This window comes from Dendropsophus ebraccatus, chromosome 14 (assembly GCF_027789765.1).
Source record: "Dendropsophus ebraccatus isolate aDenEbr1 chromosome 14, aDenEbr1.pat, whole genome shotgun sequence".
NCBI classification, from domain to species: domain Eukaryota; kingdom Metazoa; phylum Chordata; class Amphibia; order Anura; family Hylidae; genus Dendropsophus; species Dendropsophus ebraccatus.
Window position 1 is genome coordinate 23,355,168 of NC_091467.1, and position 13,288 is coordinate 23,368,455.

The following is a 13,288-nucleotide window of genomic DNA, read 5'->3' on the forward strand; positions in this document are numbered from 1 at the left end:
ATTGTAATAGTTTGTTTATATACTGAAGCAAGAAATAGAGATGAGCAGCCTATGGCCTATGGCTGTATCCATGTTTTCCAGGCAGCCTTAGGGCTACATTCAGCCTCTTCAGCCACCGGTAATCAAATGCAGAGTGTTTGGGCTCTGACAAAGCCATGTGTGGGTGAGGTTTGCCTTTCTAAGATGACTAGCACAGACTATGTGTATAAAATATGACTGCTATGGAGCTTTTCATTATATTGTCTATTATATTTTAGGTAAATGGATGTGCCAACATCACCAAGACATACATGAAGCACCATAATCCATTGTGTGCCAGAGACGTGTCTAGATGGCAGCAAAATAATGGGAGTTGTGGACTATGAAAAAGGAAGATCACTCAGACAGTCCTCGCTTACAGAGACCCAGAGGAGTGTGAAACAGGAGACATCCGAGAGATAAAGCCACATCTAAAATGTGCAATTTTACTACATTTCATGGATCAATGACACAATAAACAAAAAAACGCGAAAAATCATTTTTTCTGCTCTTCATATCCAATATATATATATATATATATATATATATATATATATATATATTAAACACAACACACGGAAAATTCTCAGTGGAGCCTTTTTTTTAGAATAATTCAAGTTCATTTACTTTATAGGGATAAAAAAAATGGCAAACTGGTAACCATTAGAAATCAGTGGGATCAGTCAGGATCAATTACACAATGGGTTATCACAGCTGTCCTGGCTAAGGTAATAATAGAATGTTTTTTTCCCCCATGAGTCAAAGGGCAAGCTTTAAAATCTTTAAAGCTGTGAATGCCAGGTAGTCACAGAAGGCATGATGCTAATGTGAAAAAATAAACAAAGACATAGAATGAAATTTAGAGTTGATTCTATGCTGTGTCTATCAATGTATGATTTTCATTAACCCCTTTGTGACTTTCACCATACATGTACAGTGAACATATACTTGGGAAGCAGAGAGCTAACATCGGTCATTTAATTCTTAGATGCTGCAGTAATAGGGGACTGGGGCATCTAGGGGGTCCGGACTGTGCTGGTGCCTTTGAGAAGCTGAGTTTAATAACATTAAAGTATACATTAGTATAGCGGTGTACTGTAAAAACAATCAATTGATTCTGTGTGTAACAGGAGGACAAAAATTTTAAAAAATTAAAAAGTTCTTAAAAACATAAAAAAATAGATCAAAATTCAAATTTTTTTTAAAAATGTTAATTTTTCTAATTTCTCAAACAAATAATAAAATAACCATAACTGGTCTTACCACAAGTATAAATGGCTGATGTATTAACCCTTTAAGGACATGGCCCATTTTCGTTTTTACGTTTTCGGTTTTTCCTCCTTGTGTTTAAAAGGTCATAGCACTTGCATTTTTCCACCTAGAAACCCACATGACCCCTTATTTTTTGCGTCACTAATTGTACTTTGCAATTACAGGCTGAATTTTTGCATAAAGTACACTGCGAAACCAGAAAAAAATTCGAAGTGTGGTGAAATTGAAAAAAAAAAACGCATTTCTTTTATTTGGGGGAAATGTGTTTTTACGCCATTCACCCTGGGGTAAAACTGACTTGTTATGCATGTTCCTCAAGTCGTTACGATTAAAACGATATATAACATGTATAACTTATATTGTATCTGATGGCCTGTAAAAAATTCAAACCGTTGTTAACCAATATACGTTCCTTAAAATCGCTCCATTCCCAGGCTTATAGCGCTTTTATCCTTTGGTTTATGGGGCTGTGCGAGGTGTCATTTTTTGCGCCATGATGTGATCTTTCTATCGGTACCTTGATTGCCCATATACGTCTTTTTGATCGCTTTTTATTACATTTTTTCTGGATTTGATGCGACCAAAAATGCGCAATTTTGCACTATGGGATTTTTTTGCGCTGACGCCGTTTACCGTACGAGATCAGGAATGTGATTAATTAATAGTTCGGGCGATTACGCACGCGGCGATAGCAAACATGTTTATTTATTTATTTATTTGTTTACTTTTATTTAAAACCTGGGAAAAGGGGGGTGATTCAGACTTTTATTAGGGGAGGGGGCTTTTTACTATTAACAACACTTTTTTTTTTTTTTTTACACATATACTAGAAGCCCCCCTGGGGGACTTCTAGTATATACACTGTGATCTCTCATTGAGATCTCTGCAGCATAGATATGCTGCAGAGATCCATGAGATCGGCACTCGTTTGCTTTCGGCTGCTGCAGCCGGAAGTAAACGAGTGCCGAGCCGAGGACGGCGCCATCTTGGACGCGTCCCCGGCCGGCATCAGTAACGGAGATCGCTCCTCCGGGACAAGGTCCCGGAGGAGCGATCTCCCCCACTAGACACCAGGGAAACGTTGCCTCCGGTAATCGGAGGCAGCTGTCAACTTTGACAGCTGCCTCCGATTAGCTAATTAGCGGGCACGGCGATCAGACCGTGCCCGCTAATAGCGGCGGTCCCGGGCTACACGCGGCACCCGGGATCGCGGCACTTCAAAGCGGGGCCGCCGCGCGGCCCCGCTTTGAAGTGCAAGTGAGGACATAGGACGTACCGGTACGTCCTATGTCCTTAAGAGGTTAAAGGAGAAGTCCAGCGAAATTTTTTATTAACGTATTGTATTGTCCCCGAAAGGTTATACAAATCACCAATATACACTTATTATGGGAAATGCTTATAAAGTGATTTTTCCCCTGCACTTACCACTGTATCAAGGCTTCACTTCCTGGATAACATGGTGATGTCACTTCCTGGATAACATAGTGATGTCACGACCCGGCTCCCAGAGCTGTGCGGGCTGTGGCTCCTGGAGAGGATGATGGCAGAGAGACACTGAGGGGCACAGGAGGGACACTGAGCCCGCACAGCTCTGGGAGTCGAGTCGTGACATCACCATGTTATCCAGGAAGTGACATCACCATGTTATCCAGGAAGTGACATCACCATTTTATCCAGGAAGTGAAGCCTTGATGCAGTAGTAAGTGCAGGGAAAAAAGTACTTTATAAGCATTTCCCGTAATAAGTGTATCTTGATGATTTGTATAACTTTTGGGGGTTAATGCCATACTTTAATAAAATTTTTCGCTGGACTTCTCCTTTAACATATAATGATATCGATCCTGAACAGTAAATGTTGTAATCGGGAAAAAAACGTATTTTCCCAATCAACTTGCATCCCAGAAAACATGAATTAAAAAATAATCAGAAAATCTCTAAGGACAGTATTAAACAAAAGTCTTATTATTACTATATTTTATAATAGAAACCCTTATTACTACCTATTTTACCTATTTGATCAGTAAGTGCATACAATTACATTACCTTTTATAGTCTTTATTTCTGAAAGTGATTATGTAACAGTACGATATAAATACACATACATTCATGTAGCTATAAATGACTGTTGTTATGATAACATGCATCATCATAAAACTTTCTTTAACTCTATATAATCATTTAAAATGTTTGTGAAAATAAAGTTAACAATTAGGCACAATATCTTAAAGGGGTATTCCACTCAAACATAACTTTTTATTTGTTGCCCATGGTGAGACTAAAAATTCCTTCTATGTTTATTATTATCTATTCAGCCTCCTTCTCCCAGTTCTGAGCTGCTGTTTTCTGATGAAAACACAAAAATCTGTGTGAGCTTTTCTCTCTGTCTCTCCCTCCTCCCCCCTCCCTTCTGAGACAGCTGATGTAAACAAGTAACTGGCAGGCTGTATCTGCAACTTTGTAGCTTTTTTGTAATGCAGGGAGGGTTAATATGAAGTAAAGTTGCTAATGAACTCACTGTGATTAATCCTACAAGCATTACAGTTGCTAGAGTTGCAAAGTTGCAGACAGGGACTTGTTTACATCAGCCGTCTCAGAAGGGAGGGGGGAGGAGGGGGAGACAGAGAGAAAAGCTTCAAAAGAAAGCAGCAGCGGAGAACTGGGGGAAAGAGACTGAACAGATAATGACAAGTATGGAAGGAATTGTTAGTCTCACCATGGGCAGCAACATATGAAAAATTATGTTTGAGTGGAATACTCCTTCAATGGGAATCTGTCACCTCCTGACCATCTACTGAGCTGGCAACACTGCTGGATGGATAGCAATAAAAGTAATCAGATCATACCTGTGTTGCCTGTGTCTATGTTCTCATTTTCATAAAACAATACATTTAATCAGACTATGAATAGTGTCAAGGAGGTGGGGCCTATCGTTCCCTGGGCCCCAGCACTGCTCTTCCTCACTGTGCTATATGCTGACACTTTGCACAATCACCAACAAATACTGTGCATATAGTACAGAGAGGTGTAGTGGTGATACGCCCCAGGAAACTATAGGCTCCGTCTCCTTGACACTATTCACCAGCTCAGAAGGCGATTAGGGAGTGACATATTCACTTTATTATAACTATGTAAAAATTAGCAGAAATAAAATACCATTGTAGGCCTCCAGTTATAATTATATAAATGAGCCCATGCCCCACATTGATGTAACGGCATATTCTGTCATTGGCTGGGCTGAAATATAGAACAAACTACAATGGAATTTTTTTTTTTGTATTTTGGCTAAAATGATGAGCAAACACTGTGTGTGCCCCGGCTACCCAGTTAGCACTAAGTAGCAATATGTCACTATCACAGAGCACATCTCTAAAACACTAGAAACCGTTAATTTTGAGAACGATTTAACGCCAACGTATCTCTAAAGTTTTCTCTCACGCAGAAGGGACATTGATTGTCAAGTAAAGGATCTCCTTGTGGAAATTTGCCTGAGCACTGATCAGATGAAACATATTATGAAAGCTGACCTCATCATTGCGCACCCCTGCAAAAAAATAAAAAAATAATAATAATAATTAGGGTTGTACATTATGGTTCAATGTTAAAGGGTCACTTCAGCAAAAAATGTTTTCTTTTAAATCAACTGCTATCAGAAAATTATACAAATTAGTAATCTACCTCTATTTGAAAATCTCAAATCTTCCAGTACTTATCAGCTGCTGCATGTCCAACAGGAAGTGGTGTATTCTTTCCAGTCACAATGCTCTTATAGTGTTTCAGAGCCAATGTGCCACTACTGTGTCTTATTTTCTTCCAGTCAGCACTAAAGGTATTGTCTGTTCCCTGTACTTCCTGAAAGTATTACACCTAGATTTCCTATGTAAACTTTTCCACATTGCTATATTTACTTTTGGCCACAAGATGCCGCCACTGAGTAGTATCGTATTTATTTCAGCAAATTTTAGTGTATAGGGGTTAATGCAAATATTTAATATTTTGTTATATTGTTAGCACAAGGGGTGATTGCCAACCTGTTCACTATGTCTTAGCCTATTACTGATGACGTCTAGAAGGTTCCCACCAGGACATTGTACTACCTCAGATCTCCACCAACAGGAGACTAAGCCCAGCTCCCTGTACCTGCGCAAGACCAGTACTGCTGAGCTAGAGAGAGTAACCGCAGGGCCTGGCCCTTGTGGCCTGCAGCTTCAAGCTTCATTTCTTTATAGGCTACTGCTCACGAGTTATGGCCTGCTAAGCCTAAAGCAGTGACAACTACCAGTGCAGGGGAATACACCTGTCCACGTCTAGAGGGACTGATCACGTTTCTTCTCAGGATCTCTATGGCACTCTATGATTTCTTCCAGCAAGAGGCGTTATTGAAAAGCCATGAGTATAAGTATCTAAGGAAAGTTTCCCCTGACAGAGTTCTGTACTGCACTGACCGCTCCCCTTGGTAGCCCCCAAGTTCTCAATATAAGCTACAAGTCAACTTTATCTAAAAGACTATTATTTTGCAAGTCACCTAACTTAAGTCTTCACCGGTATTCACCTTTCAGTGGCAATCACCCTCAAGTGCAAAACTACTACTGTATTTATATGTATGCAAAGACTGTACTGTCACTTTAAGAAGTTATTCAATTAAAGCGGCTAAGTGGCTAAGTGATCCAGGACACTACTAACAGTTCTTTACTAACACACAACAAAATCTGGGACTATTAATTAAACGGGCATATGTCTGAGTCCCAGGAAGAGCTTACACTACTCAGACCCAGTGACAAGTGCCGCAGCGATACCAAAACCAGCACTTGCTAATACCATCTGGCCACCATGGATTACCACACTGTCTACTGCCACTTCTGTCCCTAACATCTGTTGCCCTGGACAGTTCCTGTTTTCTATGAAGATTTGCTGCTGCTCTGAACAGTTCCTTTGATGGACAGAGGTGGCAGCAGTGTCAGAGTGGAAAGAACACACCACTTCCTGCAGGACATACAGCAGATGATAAGTACTGGAAGGCTGAAGATTTTTAAATAGAAGTAGATTACAAAGCTGTATAACTTTCTGACACCAGTTGATCTAAAAGAAAAAAGTTTAGTCGGAGTACCCCTTTAATGATTAGCATTTATGGATGTGTTTTATGATGGAAGATTTATTTTAATTAATTTTTTTTTTTAACATATGTGTTTTTACAAGGTCCCTAACAGTCTTTATACATTTTTATGACCGGGCAGGAATAGCCTGGCATAAGTGTCTTGTGCTGGATATTGTGGGAGCTTAGATGTCTTAAGAGTGCCCGGCCTCTTCTCTAGTGGCTGGGAGTAATCGCTGATCCCAGTCTCATAGTACCTTAGATGCCAAAGTCAGCTTAGGACCAAAGGGCCCTAAGGTTTGGAGGGGGGAAAGGTTTTGGCGTCATAGCTGTTGGATTCTCCTAACAGGTATGGCCACATGTCGTGGACACATTGCAGACAATGTGATTTGTGATACAAACCTGCCACAGTTGATTGCAGTAAATCCATCATAATGCCCGAAAAGGAGTTCTCCACGTTTTCCAGGAAGGTTTTCCTCACTTGTGTGTTAAAGACGTTACAAATTCTCTGCATAATATTCACAGCCCAGGCCATGCAGTAATGATCCTTTTCACAAACCTGACATAAATATAAAAAGACTTGTGCTCAGAAAAGGCTGAATCTACGAGGAACAGTAAGGTTGTGTTCACACGTTCCGTGAAATTGTCCATGTGCGCGGACAATTTTACAGCCCGTAGCTTTCTATTAGGCTATTCACATGTTTAACACTGAAAAACACTGAACATGTGATTATAAGGGATGAGCGAACCGGCTGAGGTTCGGGTTCGTATTCCCGCTGTCTGCCCGCTCCGGGTGGATACAGCCTGAGGACCGCCTGGAAAACTGGGATACATTATTCTTTTTTCTAATTCTTGTCACATGACCGGTGTAGTGGAGGAAGTAGGACGTAAATGCAAAGCCTATTTTCCAGCATTTATCCAACTTTATTTGAACTAGTGCACTACAGTTTTTTGTGAATTTAGTGAATTGCGGCCGCAGAAAGACCTGTCAGTTCACACAATGAAGCGAGCCGCTCTGGCCGCTTGCTTCATTGTGCGCTATGGGAAGTTCTGATGTGGGCACGCGCTGATGCGCCCGCATCAGAACACTGCGGCCTGAAAGATCATCCGGCCGGAATGATCTTTGCAGAGACCGGCCGTTCTGTGACCCAGCTGGGTCACGGAACAGCCGGTCTCTTACATAGTGGGAACATAGCCTTAGGCTGGAAATATGAGCCCTAATCCACATAATCCCTTACAGTCAGCTGATCAGAACCCTGACACTGGATGCTGAGCATCAGCCAATCAGGGCCAGACTTGTTATGCTCCCCCAACCTGCTCAGCACAAGCTGCAGGAGGGGTAATAAGGGGTATGGAGGGATTGTGGGCCAACTACAGAGGGGGAGAAAAGTATACAGTATGGGGGCTACCTGCAGAGGGGGGATGTATACAGTATGGAGGCCTAAATACAAGGGAAGTATAGGAGCCTAACAACAGTGGGACATACAATATGGTGACTAACTACCATATAGAGTTTGGCTACAGTGTAATGGCATACAGTGTTTCTCCGAAAATAAGATGTACCCTGAAAATAAGCCCTAGCCCTTTGTTCAGAGAAAAAATAATATAAGACCCTGTCTTATTTTCAGAAAAACACAGTAGTATCAGCAGAGTAGAAGAATGTAACTTGATTTATATGTGCTTAGTGATCCAGCGCAGAAGCTCCAGTGGGCGAGGCAATCTATGGTTTATTAGCAGCCAATATGTGACCACTGCAGCAGTAGTAATGGGTATGACCACAAATTCCTTATGAAATGCACAACTCCAATTATGTTATAGTGGTATAGTGGTTTAGAATAGTTTTTGGCACACTGGCCCTTTGTCTATGAATTTAATGGACATGGACTTCTATATCATCATCAACGCCCCCTGAGGAAGCAAAAAGGTCGCTTTACGATCGCGAAACGTGCGTTGGGGAACTGACCAGACCGGTGACTTTATGGGTAAGATGCAATGATTATTTATATGGCTTGTGCAATATGTGTGATTATATTTACATATGAGCATAGTGTGGACCTTATGCACTAAGAAGCTCATAGATAGTGCTGTTTATAGACCGTATTGATGAGACGCAGTTGACTGAACACTATGTTGGTGTAGAGCAGGATATGCCTTAGTATACTGTGGTCCGGTACACATACAGCTGTAATAGCAATCAGTTTGCACTATTTGCACTTTTTCTCTGAATATTGTTTACAGCACATAGCCTTACTTTAAAGAAAAAAATTTTCTTGTTTCCCTAATCACTTGGTCTGGAACTTTTTTCATGTTTGGAATCGCCTTTTGGTTATTTTATTGTAAGTTTATTGTCTAAAATAAAGATGTTTGATTTTTATACGGGTGTTGATCCAATTTGTGTAGATATGTATATTATGGGGGATCTCCGTGATTACTAGATAGGATGAGTACTAATTGTAGAACATCATCACTTGGTGATGTGCATTCATCATCCACTGGAGTACCTGTATATATATTCTATATCATCATATACAGCATGTGGACTGATGAGGAAACTTACAGTTGCACAAATCCCAATAGCCGAAGAAGATGGATGCAGGCAGCCCTAGTGCTGCCTGGAAAACATGGATACAGCCAGGGCCGTATTTACCACTAGGCACCCGTGGTCCGGTGCCTAGGGCAGCACCTTGCAGGGGGGCAGCACCAGGGAGCAGGGGGACAGAAAAAACTAATTTTTTTGTTTACATTTTTTTAGTTTCCCTCCTCCCGTTCAGACTTGCCAGTAAATCTAATGTCTTTTCCTGGGGGTGGGGGGGGGGGGGGGGGGGGGATATGGTGGTATTGGTCAGGTCTGGTATCGCCAATAGGTGCGTGAATTTGGGGCGTCTTCAGGTTTAGTGCTACAGCCCTGGATACAGCCTATGCCACCGGGATTCAAATACCGAGCAGTCGGGTTTGCGTGAACCCCGACTTACTCATATCTAATCATTTGCTTTCCCCTCTTGATTTGTTGCTGCTTTGAGTTTTTTGTTCTCAGGTGTTCTCTTGTATTTTTGTATAATAAAATCTAAATAGCTTTTTCTTTACATCTTGGGTGAGTGCATGACATTTTCATTGCGTTCGTCTTTCTTTTTCTGTCTTTTTCTTAACATGGTGTACACCCCTTTTTGTGGCTATCTATCTTCCTATCTATCTTTATTTTATGACATTTCAGAGAATTTTTTTTTAAGTACCAACGCAAGAAAGACCATTCTTCTAGCTACATCTGCTGTCCGTCCATTCACCGCTCTGCTGGCCATGTAGGTGAAACAGATAGTGTTTCCACATAGGATGAGAAGCCGGGCATTGTTTTCCATTAACCAGTCACTCGGGACCTCTGAAGGGAGAAAAATTTTTTTTTTTTTATAACACTGAAATTGAGCCCTTAGATACACATCTCACAGCGCTATGTATGACACCATATTCCAGAGATATTAAAGGGGTAGTTCAGCAAAAAAAAAAAAAAAAAAAATCTTTCAAATCAACTGGTGTCAGGAAATGCCAGAGATTTGTAATTTACTTCAATTAAAAAATCTCCTTTTCCAGTACTTATCAGCTGCTGTATGTCCTGCAGGAAGTGGCGTATTCTTTCCAGTCTGACACAGTGCTCTCTGCTGCCACCACTGTACTGTCCAGAGCAGTAGCAAATCTTCATAGAAAACCTCTCCTGCTCTTCAGACTGGAAAGAATACACCACGTCCTGCAAAATTTCTGGGAAAAACTAGATCTTTAATAAGACGACTGAGGGAACATACTATTAAAATCAGTGTAATGCTACGTTTACACTGAGCGATTATTCGCCCAATAGTTTAACGATTTTGAAGCAACTATTTAGTTTTTCTAACGATCAGCGTTTAGACAAATAAATCTTTAGAAAAATCGTTTGAAAATTTGTAAGAAAAATTGCTATTGCGATCATTTTTAAGATCGCTTAAGCCTATCTTTTACATAGGGTAAAAAGACAGTTTACACGAAGCGATCTGCGAATTATCAGTGAACGACGAACAAGTTGAAAGATCAAAATGAACGATTTCTCGCTCGTCGTTTGATCATTTCCTGTGTTTACACGAGCCGATTATCGCTCAAATGCGCTCATTTATGCGAAAATTCGAACGATAATCGTTCCGTGTAAACGCAGCATGACTTGCAGGGCTACAACATTAGTGCATATCCCATTAAAAACAATGGGAGTTATGGGAATTGTGTACCTTTCGTACTTTGTCTGTTTTCAGCTTCCCGACTACCTCCGGTGGCTGCAAACAGGCCAGAGGGGGCAAGGAAGTTATTCTCCCAAAATAGGACACCCCTTTATTACCACCACTAATGATAACAAACGTCTAAAGACATCACATGTGCACCCAGTAGTGTCAGAATTACTTTACCTGTCAGTTCATCCACTAGACTAATAACACTATCGACGGTCCACTCTTTAGACGTGGCGTAGAGCAGTTTGATGGCGTCAGCTAGTTCCTTAAGATTGTTCTCATCTGCGATATCTTCTGTGACCCTCTGCCATGCTACATGTCCTAGATACATTTTATGACACCTATTAACTCTATGCAGTGACCTGATTTCTCATATTATAAAATATATAGATCAGCCATAACAATATATTCAATGAAAGTTGATGTCCATAACATTGATTATCTTCTGACAACAGCGCCAGTCAAGGGCTGGCATACATAGGTGCCTAAAGCAGCAGCTCAGTGATGTGCAACCATTCAATTGAACTTTGGAAAATGTTGCCGTCAGGACATACTGACATACTTTGTAACCACCTCTAGATGGCGCTAAGAGCATTGGTAATACTGAATGGAAGTTTCTACAGCTTCTATGAGAGTCAACATCTTGCTACAGGTGAGTGCATCTTCAAGAGTGACCAATTATCTTTTTGACACACAAAAATCTACAGGGATGTATTTAATAAGATGTAGATGAATAAATCCCTAAGCATTTTCTTTTTAGCACAAGACAATATTTTTGAAACTAAAGCAAATGCAATGAAACCTTTATGTGAAACTACTTTAAAAGCCACTTAAAGGGGTTATCCAGCACTACAAAAACATGGCCACTTTTCCCCCTACTGTTGTCTCCAGTTTAGGTGCGGTTTGCAATTAAGCTCTATGTACTTCAATGAAACTAAGTTTCAAAACCCCACCCAAACTGGAGACAAGAGTAGGGTGAAAGTGGCCATGTTTTTGTAGCGCTGGATAACCCTTTTAAAGGGGTTATCTGGGCAAGAGACTTTTTTACTGGTGACTACACTTACCTCTTTGGATCCCAGCAGCGTCCTGTGTCAGTTGCTGATTGGCTGAGGGGGCCTGCAACCTCGGAACATGTAAGCGGCCGCACAGTAGGGATGGTTTACTATTGGCCACGACTTTAGTAGTCTTGTAAGCCAAAGAGCAGAATCATTGCGTGGGTCCAATGATCTAGCAGCACATCTCAGAATAAGAGACGTACACAAAGCTCCATGCTGTAGGATGAACCTCCTGAGGCATATAGTAAAAGATTCCCTTGTCCGGACAGCCCCTTTAAAGAGTCACGTCATTAAAAATATCTTTGGACATGTCATCAAGCATGTCAAAAGTTATTGATCACAGCAGGCTGCTTCGATCAGAAGATATAGCCAGGAAGAGAGCACAGCAGCAGCATGATTCAATCCCCGGCTGCTCGCTAATTCTGACAGTTTCGCCTCATGCACTATAATAAGGCTAAATGGTCGCCAGGAAGCAGATCACACAACCGCCATGCTCTCTCGCTGGATATATCTCCTGATCACAGTCCTCCGTGATTAATAACTTTTGGCATCTATTTTTAGTGACATGTACTCTTTAAATATATTAAGAGAACTGTATTAGGAGCAAGATCCTGAAATACAGCCTTAGGCCGGGTTCACACATAGCAAGACAGCGGCCGTTCTGTGACATGGCTGTGTCACAGAACAGCTGCTGTCTGAGATGTTTAACCTGACTAACAAGGTTAACATCACTTATTTTTAATTGGAATGCTGGCACATTCGGGTGTGTCCGCACTCCAATTGGCCATAGCAGACCATGTAAAGTACGGCCAGAGCCATACTTTACATTGTCTCCACAGTATATTTTGTGCGGCCACTATTCAATGAATAGTGGGCACACAAGATATACATGGCAGTTTTCTGTGCAGCCCGATGGAATCCTGGCTAGAGTGTATATACCCTGGCCAGGATTCCATAGTAGTTAATTCGATTGGCAGCTGTGATTAAACCACAGCTGTCGTTTAATAAAAATATACATTGCGTGATTAAGGTCCAATAGTAGTATGTTAATTTCTTACTTTATCAGGGCAAATGATTTGTGTAAAATATCTGGGCAGTCTTGGGGTCAATGACATTCCAAACAGACACTCTTCTAACACTGTCCAAGGAATATGGGTGACAAATTATGTGTGAATGGACAAATCACAGGTTGTAGCAATGTGCTAAGGAGACTAAAGATATTCTCCATCCTGATTTAGGGGCTTGGAAGGCAATGGGGGAAATTGTTATTTCTCCACACTTTTCCTACTCCGCCTCAACTAGGAAGCAACGAGGAAAAATAGTCTGGTTAGGTAATATAAGCCTATCATATTAAAGGTGGCCCACCAGACGACCGGAGGATCCCCAGCGTTACAACCTGCACAAACACTGACTGACATGTTGTTTCTCACTGGTTCTTCATTGGTGGGCCCCCAGGATCATTTCCTCTAGCGGACCCCAGATACCCCAGTCCGACAATGACCAGACGTACCAGCAACTATTATGGTTGTGATGTAATCTGTAATTGGTAACAATTGTGCAAATGTAAGCGTCAAGTAATATCTACCTGCTATCACTTATGCTCAAGTATGTTA

At 41.2% G+C, this 13,288-nt stretch overlaps 1 protein-coding gene across 5 annotated transcripts in view; it reads right to left on the reverse strand.

Annotated features, from left to right (window-relative positions):
- Positions 1–3,714: 3,714 nt before the first annotated feature.
- Positions 3,715–13,288, reverse strand: part of FBXO47 (F-box protein 47) — a 52,728-nt gene continuing 43,154 nt past the window's right edge. For all 5 annotated transcript variants that reach the window (XM_069952365.1, XM_069952363.1, XM_069952366.1 and 2 more), the window contains 4 exons: positions 10,798–10,941; positions 9,610–9,752; positions 6,782–6,938; positions 3,715–4,831 (listed from right to left, as the gene is read on the reverse strand). In XM_069952365.1, coding sequence (XP_069808466.1) covers positions 4,722–4,831; positions 6,782–6,938; positions 9,610–9,752; positions 10,798–10,941 — 554 coding nt within the window. In that variant the 3' untranslated portion in view covers positions 3,715–4,721. The remainder of the gene's footprint in view (positions 4,832–6,781; positions 6,939–9,609; positions 9,753–10,797; positions 10,942–13,288) is intronic.